This window comes from Limanda limanda, chromosome 22 (assembly GCF_963576545.1).
Source record: "Limanda limanda chromosome 22, fLimLim1.1, whole genome shotgun sequence".
NCBI lineage: Eukaryota > Metazoa > Chordata > Actinopteri > Pleuronectiformes > Pleuronectidae > Limanda > Limanda limanda.
Window position 1 is genome coordinate 4,967,181 of NC_083657.1, and position 22,446 is coordinate 4,989,626.

The 22,446-nt window shown below is 44.5% G+C and overlaps 1 protein-coding gene across 1 annotated transcript; it reads left to right on the top strand.

Moving 5' to 3' along the window:
* Window positions 1-6,803: 6,803 nt before the first annotated feature.
* npy2rl (neuropeptide Y receptor Y2, like) lies at window positions 6,804-14,507 on the top strand. The gene is made up of 5 exons (XM_061066477.1): window positions 6,804-7,001; window positions 7,818-7,950; window positions 12,855-13,020; window positions 13,200-13,353; window positions 13,908-14,507. The coding sequence occupies exons 1-5, from the start codon at window positions 6,804-6,806 to the stop codon at window positions 14,505-14,507; spliced, it is 1,251 nt and encodes a 416-aa protein (XP_060922460.1).
* The last annotated feature ends 7,939 nt before the right edge of the window (window positions 14,508-22,446 follow it).

A 22,446-nucleotide genomic window follows, 5' to 3' on the forward strand; every position in this document is an offset into this window, starting at 1 on the left:
CTTTTATTTGACCATGTGCAGGATTTACGAAAAGATAAAAGATTTATGAATCCAGAAGCAAAGTGTTGTAACAGTAATAAAGTACAGAGAATAAAACAGTAGATTATTAACATCTAGTCCAAAACAGTAAAGTAAAAATACAAAAAAGTATAAATGTATTATGATTGCAGTAAAAATTTAAATAGTTATGGAGAACCAGTTAAAAAATTAATAAAGTAGCTGCTGCAGTTGGATTTATACAGAATAAAAACTATACAAATTTAAAACACGTCTACGTTGATAAAAACAACATTTAGTGGATCTGTCGTTAATCTCATGAATGTAAATCGAAGGAAACGCCCAAGGCAGGAAAACAGAAAGATCCAATTATAAAATGCTGAAAGAGAAAAGATGTTTTGAAGTAAATAAATCTGGTGACAACAAAAATTGGTTTTGAAAAAAGGAAAAACATCCAGACGAAATAAAAAAAAGAATAAAAACAGAACCAGCAAAACAAATGAATACAGTAAAGCTAAATAAAGTCAAAGTAGAAGCCAGAATAAAAATGAAGGTGTTTGTTTTATATATGTTTTAAATCCATATAAAGGAATAATATAATTAAATGTAAGAATGATATTGATACCCTTCTATTCAAAACGGTTCAAACTGAGGTCGTCAGCTTGTTGTTGTTCATTTGGTTTTTAGGTCAAACTGTAAAATTGGGAGAATCGTTCTTCAGAAGCATCGTCACGGTGATGAAACGACTCTTGGTGTTTAACGTCTTCTTTGCGTCTCTGCTCCTCCGTCCTGGGACTTCCTGTCTGAGCGGCCGGGTCCTGAGGAGGACATGTGACCTGACGACCGCTCTCGTCTCTCTGAAGCCGCTTTTCATTTGTGAACGGCTCCTGTGGGACTCCTTGTGTTTCTCTGCTCTGATTGGTTCCCTCCGATCTGGGACGTCAGTAACGGCGCTGGTGACGCCGGCTGATCCCTGGACGAGCGGCTGGCGTCCCGCTCGGAGACGGCCCGAGGTCCGAGGGGTCGGAGGACTCGTCCCTGCTGTCGTCTCTTCACTCCAGCTGCTCACTCATCCCCCCCCCCCTCCCTCTGGACATGAAATCTTAGTAAATCCGACCTTGAAGGTTTTGTTGGCCTGGATTTTGGATTCGACTCGGGCCATTTTGTTTTCCCGCTCCTCAGTGGAAGTGAATGGCCCCTCCCCCCCCGGGTCGCTGTGACTTCCTGTGTTGGAATGCCGCCGGGGGGGGGGCTGCAGTGTGACGGAGCTGATGTCGCCTCTTTTCTACTTGATCCAGTTCCTGTTCGAGCGCGTTGCAGACGGATCGGGAACGTTCTAATCCGTCCGACCCATTCCCGTGAAACACCATATTAGTCCAGGCAAAGTAGCCCATTTTGGAGCCAAAAATAGAAGTAATTGTAAAATAATAATTTTTTTCAGCATAGATTATTTCTATGAGGTGTCCAGAACAACATACTAAAAGTCCTAAGAAATCATAGTTGAGGAAATATGTTTAATTCTCATCAATGTGTGCCAATAAGGCCAGACAACAATACACCCCAAAAAGACTATTTTTTTCCTTTACTCCAATCAAAATGAAACTTTACACAATGAAAGAAGCCATGAAACGTAACTTTTTTTGTATTACAAGTTTCTTTGAAAATGAATTTATGTATGTATTTGTAATACATATGAATGGTGTTTGCCTATGCAAATTAGGACATATTCAATAAGTGTGGAGCTCATGTGCTTGTCAAATTCATTTCAAAAGAAACTTGTAATAGTAAAAAATGTTACGTTTCATGGTTACTTTCATTGTGTAAAGTTTTATTTTGATAGGAGTAAAGGAAAAAAATAGTCTTTTTGGGGTGTATTGTTGCCGGGCCTTATTGGCACACAGTGAGGAGAATTAAACATATTTCCTCAACTAGGATTTCTTAGGACTTTTAGTATGTTGTTCTGGACACCTCATAGAAATAATCTATGCTGAAAAAAATTATTTAACAATTAGTTGGTCGTAAAACGCTACTTTGCCTGGACTATATCTCAAGAAGGTCACAAAGCTCGTCTTCTGCCAGTCAATGAGATTTCTCCGGAACGCCGTGAGGGAATTCTTCCACATTTGGCTCAAACATTCACTCGAAACTTGGTTTTCAGTTTGGTAGCCAAAGGTCAAGGTCAAGGTCACGGAGGCCTCACAAAATATGTGAACATGATAGTTTAAGATCAGCCGGAGGGAATGTCTTCAAATCCGGTTCAAACTTTCACTTGGACTCGAAGAGGAACTGATACAGATCTCGGTTCTTGGCACAAAACTCCCGACACATTTTCTAGAAGATATGGACGAGGTTCAGCTTGACCCCTCGAACATTTGTAGAGTAAAGAACTGTCTCCATGGTGATATCACGTTGCAGTGTGTTTCCACATTGTCAGACTGAGTTGGAGGATAAATGAGTGTCACCTTCCTGTAAAACTGGAGGATTATCCTGAGGAATGAAAGGATCCTCAGCTCAGCTCCTCTAATCAGCGTCACGCTCGTTTCCACTCTGCGCCTCTCACTTCTGAGAAATGTTGAAAAGTGCAGCTGAGGCTCGTTCCGGGGGGGGCTGGGGGGTGGGAACCGGATCCCAGCGTCTCAGAAAGAAACCGTCAGAGTTGAGAACAAAGGCGACTGCGTGAGGAAGCGTTTAATTAACCTCAGTTTGTGTTTGGGGCACTCGGGTTTCTGCCAACACCTCTGCGACCACGATGATATTTCATAATTTACTTTTCCACACGCTTGGTTTGTCTCGGAGCAGAAACGTCCTCCTGTGTCGAACGTCTGATCACAGATTCTATTTGATTCGACCCCGTTAATAAACCTCTTAACGCAAATATGTGAATGAAGCCACTTGACATGAATGACATCGAATAAGAGTTCTTTAACCTGTTAAGCAGCACCGGCTCACGGGCGGGCCGGTGCTGCCGATAAACCTCGAACATTGTTATTTTCAGAACTGCCTCGTACCGCTAGACACTGATGCAACATATCATCAGAAAGCTACGATTCTTCCGATTCGACTGATGTAAACCATTTCACCACACCGATCACCACAGCCGGTACAATTAACGTCTCAGTCAAGACACTAACACTAAAAAAACAATCTCAAAGTCGACGTCACTCACCTAAGAAGCGTCTTATTAATCCACAGATCGATAACATTCCAACGAAAACAGTCTTGGTACATAATCAGTCCAAAACACACTATTCCATCAAAGAATAGCCAGAGTCAGCTGTTGCGTAATCTCAGCGCAGCCAGCATCAAGGTGTAAACAACATGAAAGATGTTTATTTGTATAAACTTTAAACCATATGACCGGTTTTGCCTCCTTTATATAAAAGTATGATTTTGAGTGTAAAAGTAGCCTTTTTAGCCGAAGTTGGTTACCATAGTTCCAAATGGCCTTTGTGGAAAACGCCTAGACATGCCCTTAGGAAAAAATCTGTGAAATATTCATTTTCTGTGGTATTGTTATCAAATTTGAACCACGGCTAGTCAAGGCTTCATGCTCGGGTCCCAGTGTGTTTTCCAGCTCATAAGTCTCAGCTAGAGTCATCTGCAGGCATCTGTTTAACGAAAAATATTCAGGCGGAAATAAAAACCTTCTACTTCACTGTGTTCCAAATGCTATTACTCAATGTCAGTAGCACTTAGACTGATTCTGACTGTTGGGGGGGGGGAAAGTTGAGAATGTTACCTTTCAAACAGACCAAGATCATGCATGTACTCCAAATGGTTCAAGAACAGCTTTCAATTTACTTTCGGTACGAATCTCACCCGCTGCTTAAGAGGCTACATCCGTGTTTGCTTCAGGAGAATGAGATGTTCGTAGACGTGTTGACGTGAAAAAGGAGCGTGAACTCTTCTGATCGTCCCGGGGAGTGAGTTTGCCGTCTTGCCGTGTTGTGTGTCTCTTCTGGCGAGCGCGAGCTGACACCGTGGTTGATCCTGTCGGCGCCGTGCGGGAGCAGGACGGCGGCAGAACCCCCCCCCCCCCGCGGCAACGTGCTCAGCGGATCGGCTCAGTGGAGTGTGTGTGTTTATTCCCACCAGAGTTTAGGGCACCGAGAGGTTGCAGTTGTGTTGGAAATGTTTGTAAGTGCTCGGCCCGGGTGTGTGTGTGTGAGTGTGTTTCGCTGTTTGTATTCCAGCGCTAATATCCCCTGAGGACGCCGGTTGACTGGCCGACATTGCAGAGCTGTGAAATGGAGAGGCCACAGCTGTTTGTGTGTGTGTGTGTGTGTGTGTCTGTGTGTGTGTGTGTGTGACTGGGACACAGCTGGTGTTGTGTTCCTCCCACCTGTGAACCGCAGAGTTTAAATTGTGAGTCTGCCGTGTGACGCACAGCTGGATGTCTGACAGAGAAAAAAAAATGAGGCTACATCCACGAGTGTTGATTTGACAAATTTTCAAAAGAAAACGATCTGTGTCCACAACACACATCGTCTCCTCCGCATGTAAACAGCTCGTTTGAACTGGACAACACGGTCAGAAACAGATTCTCCGTGTTGTGTTTTACTCCGGGAGCCGAGGTTGACGAATCAGAGAAGGCTATCGTGACTGAGAAGACCCAATCAGCAAGAAGCTGCGGGCGTCAAACATCTCAGTTTCTGTTCGTCCAGAATAAAACGCAGCCCGAGAGTTTTCAAACGAAATGACTAAAGGTCCGTAGGCATTTCTTAGAGCAACTTTACATGATTAGTAGTCTGTATGTTATGAGAAGGACGGTTAAATCGAATGAAGGGAGGCTTTTATTGTGAAATAAGATTTAAATAAGACCCTTGTTACGTGGAAGTTAAATATATTTTTGTCCTAAACTCTAGAAAAGCTTTGTGTAATTTCCTTCTGTTTCCTGTTTTGTGCTGCACTCCGTCTCTGCTCCCTCTGCTCTTTTTAACGTCTTTATATTTGACACCAAGTTACAGAAACAAATTTGAAAGTGTCAACATTTTTATGTTTTGAATCATTATTTAATTTCACGCATGAATGTATTAATTAGCGGAGGAGCTGGTGTCACACAGAGAAGCAGCGTGGGGCAGTGACCCTGTTTACGTTTCTTACATAAGACCATGTTTTTCACAGTATGCAGGGAAATACATGTGCGGGTAAAATATTCTGTTTGTTTATTTACGTAAGAATATGTATTTTTTTGACACGTGGGAACATTGTGTATGTTGAAGGTGCAGAGAGAATTAGGGCAGGAGACGTTAGTGCAAATAGAGAAGATGCATCAAAGCAACAAAAGTGTTGTTTTCACAAATTAGAATAAATTATTAGGGAAGGAAAATATTTAAGAACGAAGGAAAAAGAGCAGCAGCCGGGTTCTGGCTTTTACGATCCTTTCGATCTTCCGGGACGTTTCCCCACAAGTTGGTCGAAAAACTGAGAAACAACATGAAAGTGTGTTTTGTTCTGGAGGAATCTGCATCTCATCTATCTAAATGTAGCCGGTGATAAATGAAGCGTCTCCGTATCAGACTGTTTCCTAAAACTCATTTATCTCTTTCTCTTTTCTCGGGATTCTCTGAAAATGACTTTCTGCTCGTGCAGTTCTTTTTAACGATCACTTTGTGGTTAAAGAGACAAAGTGCTGGAATAGTTTTCGCAGCAGAACTTCTCTGCAGCTCGACTTCCACTCGCCTACGTGATCTGAGATTTCTAATTCTCTTCTTCCTTTCGGAGTATCTGCAGCCGGGGGGTTTGAGACCACTGGGAGCTGCCCAGAACAACCACCATCTGCTGCTGCACAGCACCCGAGCTCCGGGATAAAGTCCACAGCCTGATAACTGCTGCTTCTAAAGCCGCTGAACAGAGTTTTTAAACTTAATAACTGATCTTATCCTCGTCTCAAGCTCCTGATCTTAAATTTAATGAAAACTGGACAAATTTATTTTGTGTTATCTCCTGCTGCTTTATTTAATCTGCTCTTCTTTTTATAGTTGTTCTTAGTCACAAACAAATAGACCTCGGGAAATCTTATGATGAGTAAACTATATATATTTGATACTGATCATTTCAGTTGCAACGTGATTATAAAACATTTTGTTCACTGATTTGTTTTTCGAGTTCTGTGCTGCAGAGAATCTGATGATAATATCTTTTTATCTGCTCATAATCCAGTTTACTTTCTAGGTTAAAGGATTAAGAGGAAACCATTAAAACAGGTAGATTTCTGAAGGAGTGACCTGAAATAACCTTTCATTTCCAACAAGCCATGACATCACTCAGTCGAGCTCATACACAACAAGAGTCATTTAAGCTGTGGTTTTTTCCCATTAACCATTTGAAAGACACGAACATGAAGCAGAGAGTTTTATCGACGCACACGTCGGCTGCAGCGGACGCTCGGAGGTTAAGTGGATTCTGATGGGCTGAGAGATGGAGCGTTGCTAACAGAGAGTTACATCAGGGACCCGCAGCGCAGACCACCGCTGTAAATCACCTGTCAGACACTCGACTGCTGTTTTCTAAAAGGTCTTAATACATCACATGTACCAGAGCATGAAGGATCCTGTGATGTGTCTGCAATCTATGTGTCTCCGTCCTTCACCAGTGCCCAGTTGAGGACGGAGACCTTGAATCTGTCTGTCCTGCCTCTTGTGTTGTGGATGTTCTGGATGTTTATGTTCCTTCTCCTCACCCGTTGCTTCTCTGTCTCCCTGTTGTCTCACAGGCTGTGTGAGAGATTGTGTGCGTGTGTGTGAGTGTGTGTGTGTGTGCGTGTCTGTAAAATGCCTCTGACGGACGAACGCGCATGATTGGATATGGAGGCCGTCAGCGTAGCCAACGACTCACTGGACGAGCTCCGCTTCCTGCCCACGTCTGACGATGACCTCGGCAACGTCGGTTACCGTGACTACGACCCAGATGCCAGCGCCGTCCCGCCTGTGCTGCCGACGCTTTTGTCCGAGGCTTTGAATTTGAATTTTGCAGAGGACCCCATCAGGCTGCTGAGTGTGCAGGTAGAGGCTGACAAGTCCATCAAAGCCAGAGCGCTGGTTTGTGATTGGCCCATGATGTGGCATGTGGGTGTAGATATGTATGTATATATGGATATATATGGATATATATGGATATGTATGGATATGTTTAGGGTAAAGAAGGCAGGTGATGCTCCTCTGAGCTGTGAATCATGCTAGAACATAAATAAACCGACTGCAGAGATGTCGATCTGCTGCCTGAGCATCAGAATACACTGCTGTTAACTATGTGTGTGACAGATGGTCGCTCCACGACCTCTTAAGTTAACGTGACCCAAGATGCAATACCAACATAAAGGTCAGGGCAAGTTTTAAAATGATCTTAATAGTAAAAAATGTGCAGATCCACTTCACTCACGGAAAGAATTCCTCTATTTCATGAATTATTCTCTGAAAAATCTGTGAAAAATTCCCGTTTGACAATCTTGAAGAAAGAGATAAAAACAAACAAAAGAGACGGAGGTGATGATGTCAGCTCCTTGGTGGAGTCAGAAAACACAAAGTGACTCTGAGGCTGATGGGAAAATGTTACAGATATTTGATCACAAAACCAAAGTATTTAAACTAAAGTTTTGACCCTATTGTGTCACTGGAAGAAAAATCATCTGTGAGACACAGAAAGAAAAGAATAAAGGAACAACACATCTACACACATACACATCTACAGTACATAAACACAACTACTGACACTATGATGACATATTCACAGTGATGACACTAATATGACCCTGTACGTACCAGAAACGGTGACAGATGTTTACAGCTGTTCTTGTTTGTTTGTATGTTTGTTGTTTACAGGTGGTGTTGATCCTGGCCTACAGCACCATCATCGTGCTGGGGGTTCTGGGTAACTCTCTGGTTATCTACGTCATCTACCGCTTCAAGACGCTCCGGACCGTCACTAACTTCTTCATCGCTAACCTGGCTGTCGGTATGTTCACACACACGTTGTGCTGTTTCTAATCCGATGCTGTCGGAGACAGAGCAGCCGGGAGATGCTCTCTGACATCCCAAGATGGTGACCTGTTTGTGTGCGTGTGTGCATGTGCATTTGTTTGTGTATCGTCTGAAGATTGTCGACATGGATGACTCAAACATCTGTCAGTTGTTATGTGCTCATCCTCTGTGATGTCTGGGATTTGTCTGCTGCTTTGTGGCTCAGAAATCCGACGCTTATTGTTCACATGTTTGACTCTCACACGTCTTTATTCTAACTACATGTTAAATGTGATCGTGTGATCGTGTGAGCATATGAAAAGATTTCTCAGCGAGGACAGAGAAGAAACACTTAAAGACCTTTTTAAAAAGGATCCCTAGGGGCATCTTCATCATGTACATGTTAATCCTTCTTCTCCTTTTTTATTTACTAACAAGGATGATACAGATCTTTGAGAGCCAAAAATAGAGGGAGAGGAAAGGCAAGGGTGACTTGTGATGATTTTTAAAGATATAAATGTTTTGCTATCCGGCTTCTTTTATGCACATTTAAGCCGATCAGTAATGACGTGTGACGACCTCAACTTTCACCCCGAACAGCCCCGAGAATTGAAATACCAACAACAGAAGCCATGAACGACACTAAACCATCATCTGCTCAGCCCTGTGACACAGATAATAAACGTGACATCACCTCAGTGCTGCGTGTTTCTTATTAGACAGTGGACCTGCTTTGCTTCAGAGCAGGTGCTCAAATTAACCCCTTTATTAAAGGTATTAATTTAAAATGTTAAAAGTGAGAAGTTCAATCAAAACATGCTGAACGAAGCCACGTGCAATAAATGAACCAACGGGTAAAATGATCCCAGTGATAAATAAATTTAATTAAGATGAAAACAACGCAACAGGAGAATCATTAAACCTCATCAGCAAACAAACTGACAAATAAGATACACAAACAATGAGAAGTAATGGAGTGTGAAGAGGTGCAGGGCTCCGTGGGAGGGAAATTACCGCTGCTCTGCCTGAAGCACATTCATTTCAATCATAACCCTTCACACGGAAACCAAACAAAGTGTATCAGCAAATGTGTTGAGCAAATAAACAAGCATGGATGGACGTGGGAGAGAATCAGACTTCAGCACCACGGACAGAGACAAGATCTGATTTCAGAACCATGGACAGAGACAAGATCCAACTTCAGCACCATGGACAGAGACAAGATCCGACTTCAGCACCATGGACAGAGACAAGATCTGACTTCAGCATCATGGAGACGAACAGGATCGGACTTCAGCACCACGGACAGAGACAAGATCTGACTTCAGCACCATGGAGGGAGACAAGATCTGACCTCAGCACCATGGAGAGAGACAAGATCTGACTTCAGAACCATGGAGAGGGACGAGATCGGACTTCAGAACCATGGAGAGAGACAAGATCCGACGTCAGCACCACGGACAGAGACAAGATCCGACTTCAGCACCATAGAGACAGACGGGATCTGACTTCAGCACCACGGAGAGAGACAGGATTGGATTTCAGCACCACGGACAGAGACAAGATCTGACTTCAGCACCATGGAGAGAGACAAGATCAGACTTCAGCACCATAGAGACAGACGGGATCTGACTTCAGCACCACGGAGAGAGACAGGATTGGATTTCAGCACCACGGACAGAGACAAGATCTGACTTCAGCACCATGGAGAGAGACAAGAACTGACTTCAGCACCAAAGAGACAGACGGGATCTGACTTCAGCACCATGGAGAGAGACAGGATTGGATTTCAGCACCACGGACAGAGACAAGATCTGACTTCAGCAGCATGGAGAGAGACAGGATGGGACTTCAGCACCACGGAGAGAGACATTAGCGTTATTCCTTCCTGTTCATCAAACTAACAGAATCAGCTGCACAGTAACACAAGAACATAACACAACTCTGACACGTCTGCCGAGCGTCGACAGTAAAGAGTCACAGCTCGTATCAGTGAACTAAAAACAACACAACAACAACAATGTGTGAAGCGTCACATCGGTCGACTCACTTTGCTTCATGGGAATCCCTCCGGACACAATCCGTCACGAACAATGAAAACGACCATATAGAGACGTCAAGTCAAGTCAGGTCACATTTTCATTATCCAGCCCAGTGTCACGGATCATGAGTTCCCCTCGGGGGTCGTCAGAGCGCCGGACACAGACGAGGAGTCACAGGCAGGACGGAGACGACCTTGGGTTTTTTCAATTTTAATCTAAAATGAGGAAAAACTTCTGCTTTTGTTTTGTGTTTGTCCATCACCTCGATGAAACCTAGAAACTATAACCTGAAGTTTTGTACATAAAGAATTCTGTTTACCGTGACTCAGCGACCTTCAGGCCGTCGCTCCGTCCACGAGGATCCAAATTAAAATTCACCTCCTGGTTTGTTTGTTTCCTTCTGCAGCTGTTAGGCAAGAAGGAAACGTGTGTGTCTGGGTGTGTGGGTGTAGGTGTAGCCTGGAGTGTTGGTTGTTCTGGAAAGTTGAGAAAACTGTAATTAATATTGATACACACACACACACACACACACACACACACACACACTGCTCCCTTGTGTAAAACATAATGAACTTCTTATTCGCCTCCTGAGTTTTCAGAAGTTTTTTAATTCTGAGTATTTCTGTTGATTAAACATCCAGGATGGGACAATGAGCCGTCATATATTCATGTAACGCTCAAGCTAATCACATTTAAATCTAATTAAAATATTCCCAAGTGCAGTTTTTTCCAATTTTGCACATTTCTTTTATATATTTTGTATTTTACGAGTTGCGTCTCTCAGGATATGTAGCACCACTACAATCTATTGTTTAATTTGATGAAGGGAAACAACGCAATAAAATACAAAGTAATTAAGATTATAACGATAGTAGACTTTGATGATAATCGTAATAAAACAATGGCGACTTCATACCAGTTATTTTCCTTGTGGGTAGCGTTGCTTTGTCTTAATAGCTGCTAGTTAGTGGCAACATGTTCATTCTTCTCCTGCTGCCGAAGCCCGGAGTGTAAAGATCGAGAGAGAGAGTGTGATTGATGTGATGTGAAATGTGCAGGGATGTAGAACGATAGCGGCCAGAAGGTTGCCGGTTCGATTCCCCCGGATATAAAAAGGAGCAGAGATCCTGTGATAAACAGTTGACTCACTCGGCCGATCCTCGTGAAATCATTAGTTCTCTCAGTCTGTGTTTTGTCTTCTTCTCCTCTGACCAGAAGTTCTTCAGTTAACTGTCGAAACCTCATGGTTAGTATTTTTCGGAGGAACGACAGTTTTATCTTCCTCATGCCCCCCCCCCACCCTTCTCTCTCTCTTTCTTTGGCTTGAAAGAGAGCCAAAGAAAGGAAGCAGAACGCCACGATTCTGCGTTTTTATCTCCTTCTGTCACGATGACCTCGGAGTTGAATCCTCTCTCACTGATGTGACTCAGACGGTTTACAGTCTGCCTCCCCTACAGGGACATCAGCGCCCCCAGGTGGTCACACCTAACAGCAGGATTCCTTCACAGCGGCCGCAGCTGCGACACATCGACCAGACGCCGATCAATCCGAGCGGCAGGCGGCCCGATCACAGCAGGGTTAGATTCCAAAGCTGCTTTCAGACTTTCAAGTGGTACACGCTCCTGAGGGGCCGCACGGGAGCCCACAGAACCACGTGGGAGTAAAAGCTCCTCAGAATGTCCGTGGTGAGAAAACAGCAGGAAGCTTTTAGGTGTTTTCATCTTCCTCCTCCTGTGATTATAGATTCTGACAGTTAGCGACCGGAGCACCGGGACCTACACCTTCAGATTCATCGGTTGAATCCGCAGGCGAAGACGAAGGTGGAGAGAAGTCGTCCTCAACAGAGAGCGAGCTGTCATCACTAGGCTCCGTGTTGAGCTGCTGGTTACCGTCGACTGCCACAAGAGGGCGTGAGGAACACTCAGAGCTATTGGCTGCTGTGAACACCAATCAACATCCAGGACAGTTCTGAAGACGCTTCTCGAGCTGCAGCTTCTCTTCTCTGGATTAGTTTACTCGTAGAAAGAGGAAAGTTAAACATCGTCGTAGGAGCGAAGGATGAGGTGGACAGTGTTTGTGCACGTTGACGGTCAGAGACATGTATCTGCAGATGTTGATTCAACTGATCATGTGACCTGCTGTGTGTTGGCAGCTGTCGGAGCAGATGGCGTCTCTCTCTCTCTCTCTCTCTACTCTCTCTCTCTCTCTCTCTCTCTCTGATGACTCACCAGTTGTTTTGACGGCAGCAGCTGCTGTGACTCACTGGTTCATTCGTCTTATTTAAAAACAGGATGTGTTTCAACGCCACGGATTAACGGTTTTAAATAATCTGTTTTAATAGGACACCAAGTACATTAACACTAGCACCAGCAGGGGGCGCTGTGGACATGAAACTGGCACAAGGTGAAATTTGAGCGCTGTACAAATGTTTTGATTAACGAATAACACGTTTCACATCACTCATCCAAGTTTTAATTGTATGATACATTTTTTGGGACGATTCTGATTTTAGACTTGTCTTTATGTTTATAATTCTCAAAAATAGAAGTGTGACTTGTTGGAAAATGGTCTCTTCATGTTTTGTTTACTCTTGTTTGTCGGTTGTTGCTTCACTTCCTGTCTCTGTCTGTTGCTCGTGGTCTCTTCAGCCAATCGGTGTTCAGCTTTGTTGGTTCAGTTTGTTTCTCTGTTTGTGTGTTTGTCTCTCGCCCGCCTCCGTCCCCCTCGTCCCTCGTTGGACAATCGGACGATAAGATGTTGATGTTTGTACATTTATGTTTATGCGTCTGTGAAAGACAACGAATGTGTTGGACTTCCGTCTGAAGGAAGAATCTGTTCGTGTGTCCGTCTCCTGCAGCCGACCTGCTGGTCAACACGCTGTGCCTCCCCTTCACCCTGGTCTACACGCTGCAGGAGGAGTGGAAGCTGGGCAGCACCCTCTGCTTCCTGGTGCCCTACGCCCAGGGGCTCGCCGTGCACGTCTCCACGGTGACGCTCAACGTCATCGCCCTGGACCGACACAGGTGAGTTCAGGCGTTCACAGCTAAAAACTGTTTTTTCTAAACTTCAGTGAAAAAATATTATTAATGTGTACGTGGGTAATTATAAGGATTTGCTGAGGCTGTCCACGGATGAATTGAAGTTAATGCAATGTCCTGGAAAGGATAGCGGCACAAACCTGTGTGTGTGTTTTGTGTTGCAGGTGTATTGTGTACCACCTGGAGACCAGGATGCGTAAGGACGTGTGTTTCGGTGTGATAGCGTTGACGTGGGTGCTGAGCGCCGTGCTGGCCAGTCCGCTGGCCATCTTCAGAGAGTACAGCTACTTCACTGTGGAGCCCGGACACAGCATACCGGTACACACACACACACACACACACACACACACACACACTCACAGACACACACACACACACCTGTAACACCATGTTTCACTATCAAACACTTCATTCCTATCTCTTTCTCACACGTGGCTTTGATCATCGCGCTCGATCCTCGCTGCCCCTCGTACCCCTCCTCTCTTCTCCGTCTCTTTCATCTTTGTCTCTTTCCATCCCTCTCTCCTTTCATCCCTCGCCCTTCTATCCTCCCTGTCTTTCTGTTCTTCTCCTCCTCCCTCCTGCTTTATTCACGTCCTTTCATTCGCGGGAGAAACTTTGTCCTCCGCGGAAACTGTTTCAATCTGTAACTGAATCCAATTAAATATATTCAGTGCCAAGATCAGAAATAAATGAAACTAACATTATTTTTTAATCATCGTGTGTTTTATCTCAGAAAGACTCAACGAGCTCTAAACGCAAACTCACTTAAACCTTAAGACACTAAATAAAAAATATATATATAAATTAGACCTAACTAAACAAAGTTAATCTCTTAAAATTATATTCCAAATGTGTGTGTTTCATCCCAGGTGTGCATGGAGAAGTGGCCGGGGAAGAGCACCGACGGCACGGTCTACAGCGTCTCCATGGTGATCCTGCAGTACTTCCTGCCGCTGTCCATCATCTCCTTCGCCTACGCCCGCATCTGGTCCAAGCTGCGCGCCCACGTCAGCCCGGCGGAGACCTGCAACACCAGCAAGGCCGGCTCGGACCGCCACCGCCGCCGCCGCAAGACCACCAAGATGCTGGTGACCATGGTGGTGGTGTTCGCCGTCAGCTGGCTGCCGCTGCACGCCTTCCAGCTCGCCACCGACCTCTACAGCACCGTGCTGGACATGCGCGACTACCGGCTGCTCTACACCGTCTTCCACGTGATCGCCATGTGCTCCACCTTCGCCAACCCGCTGCTGTACGGCTGGATGAACAGCAACTACCGCGCCGCCTTCCTCGCCGTCTTCAAGTGTCACCGGGGGGGCGAGCGGGGGAGGGGCAGCCGGCTGGACAGCATTCACCCCGCCGGGGGAGGGGGAGGAGGAGGAGGAGGAGGAGGAGGAGGAGGGAGGGCGGAGAAGATCGTGCTGGAGACCCAGGACGTGGCGCCGGCCCACCTGAGCGCCACCGACGTGTGAGCGGCGGAGGGAGAGGCGGGTGGGGGGGGCGATGGAGGAGAGGAGATGACAAGACGGATGATCAAGAGATTACAGGAGGCAGGAAGGAGAAGAGAGAATCAGCGTCGGGGAAATCGTATTGTTCCCACGACGACAATAGACAAACGAGAAGAAGACGAGATTCCACCGGGAGACAGAGAGAGACGGATAAAGAAGAAGGAGGAAATAGAAACGACAGAGTGAGAGGAGGAGGAGGAGGAGGACGAGGAGGGATTAAAGAGAGTTCTGGAATCCGAAGCAGGGATTAGACAGAGAACGACAGGAGAACAGAACGAGTCCGGTTCTGCTCGACCAATCACAGGAGGACGCCGACAACTCAAAATGTTTTCCTCCGAGACTGAAAACCTCCGTTTGAACTTTACCGAGCGAAGAGGAAACAGATCCGGAGTCGACCGGACGTTTAACACGAAACCACGATTGTTTAACTGATTCAACAAACGCCCAAACGCAGGGCTTAACTCCGCCTCCATCCCACACGCGGCTTCACGGACGACAGGTCGGAACACGGGGCTGCGCTGCGAGTCTCTAACGAGCGCTGATGGCAGCCGATTGTCCACATGTTCCCTTAGGAGCGAGTGAAACTGAAGGCTCCGGGGAACCGGGTCCCAACCATTCAGAGAGGCAGCGGAAAGAGAGAGAGAGATCAAGTTTGGACGGGTTCACGGATGCATGATGCAAGATTTGTGAAATCTCCCACATTGTTACGTCACGAAATGTGTTTGATGTGCATTGTTCTGCAAAAAACAAAGCAAAGCAGGAGGCGGAGGAGGAACGGAGGTGGAGAGAGGGGGAGACTAAGAGGGGAGAGAGAGAGAGAGAGAGAGAGAGTGGTCTGAATATAACTGACTGGGATTTAAAAATAGGAGACGCTTTGTTTTTCCTTTTACGTTGATGAAGGACAGAGAGGAGAGGATCAGGAGGGATGAGAGAGATAATGAGGCGAGAGAAAGAGAGAGAGAGAGAGAGAGAGAGAGAGAGAGAGAGCTCTCAAACACGAATTATGCTCAAGTCGTTTATTTCACTTCTTTTTTCTATTTCACTGAAGTCAGATCAGCTCGTTTTAGCTTCATAAGTTCAAAAAAAAAAGTTTGGATCTGCTCGGCGCGAACTCCCTCCGGCTCCTCAAGTGATTCAATCCAGATGTTCTTCGACCGTTCGACACCTGGTTTGCCTAAATTACCCACAATGCAACTTCAGCACCAGATGTGTGGATCCATAGATTTATATATAAAGACTAGATGTCTCGTTCGACGGAGCCGGAACGTCACCACATGGCGGCCATCTTGCTAGGGGGCAGCTCGCTCACCCATAACATTGTGTTGGTAAATAACCATAACTTGCTCAATTTTCAACCGATTTTGAAACGGTCTGGTTCGTTATAAACGTCAGAGATGTAGTTATGACACTGCATAAATTATTCATTTTTTTTTGAAAATAACATAATTATTCATAAGTATGCAGTGCAATATCTACATCTCTGACGTTTATAACAAACCAAACCGTTTAAAAATCGGTTGAAAATTGAGCAAGTTATGGTTATTTACCAACACAATGTTATGGGTGAGCGTGCTGCCCCCTAGCAAGATGGCCGCCACGTGCGGACATTCGTCTCCGTTGGCCGGCAACGCAGGCGAGACATCTAGCCTTTATATATGACATCTATGGAGCCGGACGTCACCACATGGCGGCCATCTTGCCAGAGGTTGCTCGCTGACCCATAACATTGTGTTGGTAAATAACCATAACTTGCTCAATTTTCAACCGATTTTGAAACGGTCTGGTTCGTTATAAACGTCAGAGATGTAGTTATGACACTGCATAAATTATTCATTTTTTTTTTAAAATAACATAATTATTCATAAGTATGCAGTGTCACATCTACATCTCTGACGTTTATAACAAACCAAACCGTTTAAAAATCGGTTGAAAATTGAGCAAGTTATGGTTATTTAGCAACACAATGTTATGGGTGAGCGTGCTGCCCCCTAGCAAGATGGCCGCCACGTACGGACATTCGTCTCCGTTGGCCGGCAACGCAGGCGAGACATCTAGCCTTTATATATGATATCTATGGAGCCGGACGTCACCACATGGCGGCCATCTTGCCAGAGGTTGCTCGCTGACCCATAACATTGTGTTGGTAAATAACCATAACTCGCTCAATTTTCAACCGATTTTGAAACGGTCTGGTTTGTTATAAAGTTATGACACTGCATACTTAGGAATAATTATGTTTTCTAAAAAAAATTATAATTTATGCAGTGTCATAACTTCATCTCTGACGTTTATAACAAACCAGACCGTTTCAAAATCGGTTGAAAAATTGAGCAAGTTATGGTTATTTACCGCTACAAGATGGCCGCCATGTGGTGACGTCCGGCTCCGTTGACCGGCAACGCAGACGAGACATCTAGTCTTTATATATAAATCTATGTGTGGCTCCATCTTGTGAGCTCACGACCCCCTGACCCTGACATGAGGAGGTCACACAGCTCCCCCTACAGGCAGCAGGTCGCTCAGCAGCAGGAGTTTCTGTGTGAAATCGGAGAAGTTCAGACTGAGGAAGAGAAACTTGGAGAAGCGAGGGATGAATTTAAGAGTTCCCTTCTCTCTCTGTGTGAGTGGAGCATCAGAAGGAGCAGAGTTCTGGACCCGGGGCTCGAACACACGGGACAGAATCTACTGCATCTAGTTTGTGTCCAAAACACATTTCAATTAGTTTTCCAAGTCGCCAGAGAAGCTCCAGACGCTGCTCTGCCAACCCGCCCCCCCACCCCACCCCCCCCTCCACCTGTGGGCACATCCGTCGAGCCGCCCATCAAAGTCCACTGATGTCTTGGCCTCGTACAGATCGGCCGAACAGACGGACGGCGAAAGTTGTACTTATTATTTTTTAATGACCCTTTGGACGGCAAAAGGTCTTTTTAAAAATAATTAGAACAACTTTTGGCTTCTGCTCTCGACGCGGAGGCTCTGAGTTAAAGCTCCATCAAGGCAATATCCCCTTTGAGAGAGTTACTCCTCCTGTCCTATGATGGTGGTACTGCTCAGTTTCTTCTGTCTCATTAAACTTTCAGAAGACGCTCGAGAATAAGGACGGAGCGAACACAACTCAGAGTTTCGGACAGAAGGCTCCGTGTGTTTCCATATCCAACGATGAGCAGCAATGAGCAAAAATAGTGCCTTCCCTGTTGCAGCGCCCCCTTGTGGTCGCTGCCTACTGCATTCATTCAGCCATTTTTTCTTCCATCAAGAGCCACAAGTTATTCACGTGGGAAAAATGCCATTTCTTGCAATATTCAAGTCAGCGATAATAAAAATTCCTGGATCTGCCAATTTGTCTGGATCCAAACTTTAATGAGTTTGTGTCGCATCCTCCCGGCGAGTTCCGTGGAAATCCGTTCTGCGGGTTTTGCTCCATCCTGCGGAGGATTAAACCAACGAACCCGGGTGAAAACAGATCAAAGTTCCATTTCCCTGTCGGTTAATTTCCAACAACACCTACAGCTGCGGTTCCACTCGTGCGTTCGGCAAACAGCGGTTCTATCTGTAATTGTCACATTGCGAGAGTTCAATTTCTCATTTAAACTGTTATCACCAAAGGTCATTTTGTTTCAGGGTTTTTAAAGTTGAATTAGCATATTGTAATTATAAGTCTCAGTTCACCTCTGGCTGGAGTCGTGTCATCATCGCGAGCCGAAAAAACACTTTGCTCCTGTTAATGAACGTTCCAGGGAGGAGGGGTGGGGGGGGGGGTGGGGGGGGTAGTAGTTTAAACTGCGGGATAGGAAAGTGAATTAGAAAGAGAGTAAAGTTTAAACTGTGTTGTTAGAGAGGATCAGACCCTGCAGATAAAATCCTAAATGATATTTGGACTTGGTCTGTTTGTCCCCGTGCTCGTCTTTTCATCTTTAAATCCCTCGACCAGCAGATCCTCTCTCTCTCTCTCTCTCTCTCTCTCTCTCTCCATCTCTGCCTCGCCCAAGCCAAAATCCCACAATCCCCCGGTTCCCTTCCCTCCGAACCTCGCCAGCTGTCGATCGCCATCCTGGTTTCAGCCGCTCGCTCTCTTCCTTTACGAACTCACACGCCTCAACGAGACAGAAATGGCGTCTCTCGGGACGGACGGAAAATAATAAGAGTTATAAGTTCTATCTGTTCTGTTCTGTTCTGTTCTGTTTTGGACGGAGTTCAGAGTCACAATGATTCCTCACAAAAAGACAGTTCCATCTTGTCGGTGCTTCGACCGTGTGTTTGACTGTGTCCACCTGAATCATTTTCTGGGGCATGATTTTTCAGATTAAATTGAATAATAAACCATAACGTGCTTTAGTTCAACAACAGCAGCTCGATGTGTTGAAACCTCTGGATTTTTGAGTTGGTCGATTTTACAGTTTTTTACAGCGTCACGTTGAGGAAATGGGTCAAACGCAGGTTTCCAGACAGAGTTTGACGTCACCTCGTGTGCTCTGAATCCCCAAAGCTATCCCACAATGCATTGCATGGATACGTCATTGTGCTTTCTTCTCAACAGACTCGAGGATTGTTATTGTTATTTTTGCCGTCCAGTTTTAAACTTGCTCGGTATTTTAATTACAGTTTGAACTAGAACATCAATCAAATTAATTTGAATTATTCCACTATTCCGTAAATATAAATCCTCTGATGTTTTCAGAAATGGCGGCGCAGCAGATAATAAATTATAATTTTTGTCTTGTAGAGTTTCTGTTCGTGAATAACTTTTGCCCAACAGCTAGCATATCGACACATCGCCACATTCGGCTCATTACTGCCCCCTACAGTAATAAACTGTTCAATATGATGGGTATGAACATGCATCATAAGGGTTAGCGTGTGCTGGGGGGGGGGGACAGATCTCCAGCTCCTCTCCTGACGAGGTTGGTGACAGGACATGACGCTGCTCGACCTTTACGAAACATGAATGTAAAACTGCTTTGTACCATGACTGTAACGCTGTGTATTGTGTAATTCTGTGTAAATATCAACTGTGTGAGTGAGTGTAACCAAGCACAAAGTGTTGGACCGGACCCAACAACTGATCATCCTCAAGCACAAACACGCCTGGGCTCTTTCTTACTCTGTGTGTGTCTGTGTGTGTGTGTGTGTGTGTGTGTGAGAGCTAGGGTTGCAAAATTCCGGGAATATTCAAAGTTGGAAACTTTCCATGGGAATTAACGGGAATATACGGGAATTAACGGGAATATACGGGAATTAACGGGAATAAACTGGAAATGTTGTGGGTAATTTATACTAACTGTATTTACCTTGTCATATACAGACATAAATATAAACATTTTGTTGTGTCATAGGCTGATTTGAGCCCTGAGGAAACTTTGGGCACTTGACTCTATGCTTCAGGATCGTTGTGTCATTCTTAACATAGGTCTTTGCACAGTATTTGCAAATGTACACAGCCTTTCCTTCTACATTGGATGGGGTGAAATGTCTCCACACATGAGAGAGTGCACGTGGCATTGTTCTGTAGAATAAGAAGAGAAAAAAGTTTGTAAAAAAACACTAATGCAATGCCAGAGATATAAATAGTTAGCCAAACAATTGGAATCGTCTGTTAAATATTTTACAATTGATGGATAAATGAATGGAAATAGGCTAGATGAACAGATGAACAATCCTCAATCAGCATGCTAATATATTTTCCCCAGTAATATCATGGAAACTTACCTGACTAGTCCTTCACTCTACAGCAGGCCTCAATAGCCCTGCTGTAGAGTGAAGGATGCTGGGAATTATCTGTGCATGTGATGGAAGAATGCACAGTGGAGGGTTGAAACTCAACGTTCCATACATCTTTAAAATAGAGTTTTGAATGATGTTTTTATTGCTCAGCGTTTAATTTGCGTATTTTTTTTTTTTTCAAAATTCCCCAAATTCCCGAGCCAAACTTCCCATGGAAAGTTTCCGGAAAGTTTCCGGAAATTTACCAGAAACTTTCCGCCCCTTTGCAACCCTAGTGAGAGCTCTGATTAGTATTTAAATATTGTTTTGTCATCACACTCATTTCTGAGCTGAAAGTTTATTGTCTCATGCTGCAAAACAAACACGTCACTAGTCAATGATTTGTAGATATAAACTAAATAAAGTTGGAAAACTCTTTTCCACTTATGATGATAATAACTTTATAAGTATAACACTTTAGAGAGCACCTTTAAATTTAAAACAGAAACGTATCAAAGGAAACAAGCAAATTGAAGCAAAGCCACTGAAGAGTGTCCGCTCTCTACGGAGGCAGCCATGTTTTTTTTTTACAGTATCCCAGACTGAGGTGTTCAGCTTCACCACTAGATGTCACTGAATTCTACACACTGAACCTTTAAGATCAAACTATATAACAGATCAAATAATACTAATTAATGATAAATAAAATAATAATGAACCATTATCAATGTCTAACCCAAATGTTGTATAAACACATTCTCCTTTTAACAGTAAAGCTGGGCCCTCATGGTGAGACTGTGACACTACCAAGGTCGATTTGCTCGGTTTGCGTTTCTATTTCAGATTTTAATTCGTTTATTTTCAAACAATGAATTGCCTTTGAGAGCTCACTGGGCTCCGTGGCGACGCAGCTTGAAGACATGCAGCACGAGGAAAAACCACATTCAGCAGATTTTTACTCTCCTCGACTTTCTGAAATTTAAAAGTCAGCGAGGATGAGACGCCAACAAAACAACGGGCAGATAAATAAATATATGAGTCATGTTATGTTGTGGTTACAGAATATTAACCAGTTTGTGTACTTTAACTCTGTTGCATTATCAGCCGCGTGTTGTGGTTCGTGCTCAGTTGCTGTTGGACTGTGAATAAAGATGGACGACACGTCTCCACTTCCTCCTGAAACATCTCAGATGAAAACGCTGCTGATCGCAATCGCCGTCAAATCAGCGTGAGCTCCGACGAGTGTGCTCGTGTTCCATTTGTGGGAATTGACTGTTGTTAGAGGGAAGAGGCGCGGTGGTAGAGCGGATCAAACACAGGATAAGAGGAAAAACATCAAACGATAAAGGCGTTTCATTGGAAAACCCTCTGGGATGAATTGAAGGGAGGAGGTGGAGGATGAAGATGGAGGGCGACAGGGGCCGCACAGAGTGGAGACAGAGTAATAGTTTGTTTCAGTCCATATAGTCCCAGGTGACCGGAGTTGATGGGATAATGGTTGGTATGAGAGAGCAGAGTCAATGGCTTTGACCTCTAATCCCCCAGCACTGGATTCCAATTTCACTCAGCAGCGTAATGACTCAGCAGCTGGAGCGAGTCGATCTCAGGCGCTCGGCCACATCAGGGGTTTATATTATGATCATTCTGAGCGATTTCCCATGAGGACATATTTAACTTAGGGCAAGGGACAGAATGAAAGAGTCGCTGCCCTGAGAGAACTGGTTATTACTCAAAGTAATGTACGATTTAAAAAAAAACAACTCATCGCATTGTTTATTTGGGCCAAGATTGAGTTTGGTTTGACCTGATTTAACATGATTATCAAACCTGAGGATGCAGAGTCGGTGCTTTGTGTTCTAACAGAGAAATTAAAAGCTGGAGATCAAGAGAGGGAGAGAGTTTGTGTTCAGTGTGTTCATGAGCTTCGACGTTGGAGTTAAAACCACGGAATCTGTAACGTGTTCTAATAGAAATATCTTCCGATTGCTATAATACTCGACTGTCAAGTGAGGAAATGTCAGAGAGAAAAAACAAATCAATCGTCTATAGGACAACCTCACTGCTAACACAATAAACTGAAGAACGTACTCCCTCTTATTGTTTATTTCATTTAAAATGTTATCTTAGCAAATGTGCAACTGAAAAAATACTTGACTGTGACAAACAGAAACATCTGAGCTGATGCTGGAATGAGTTGAGATAC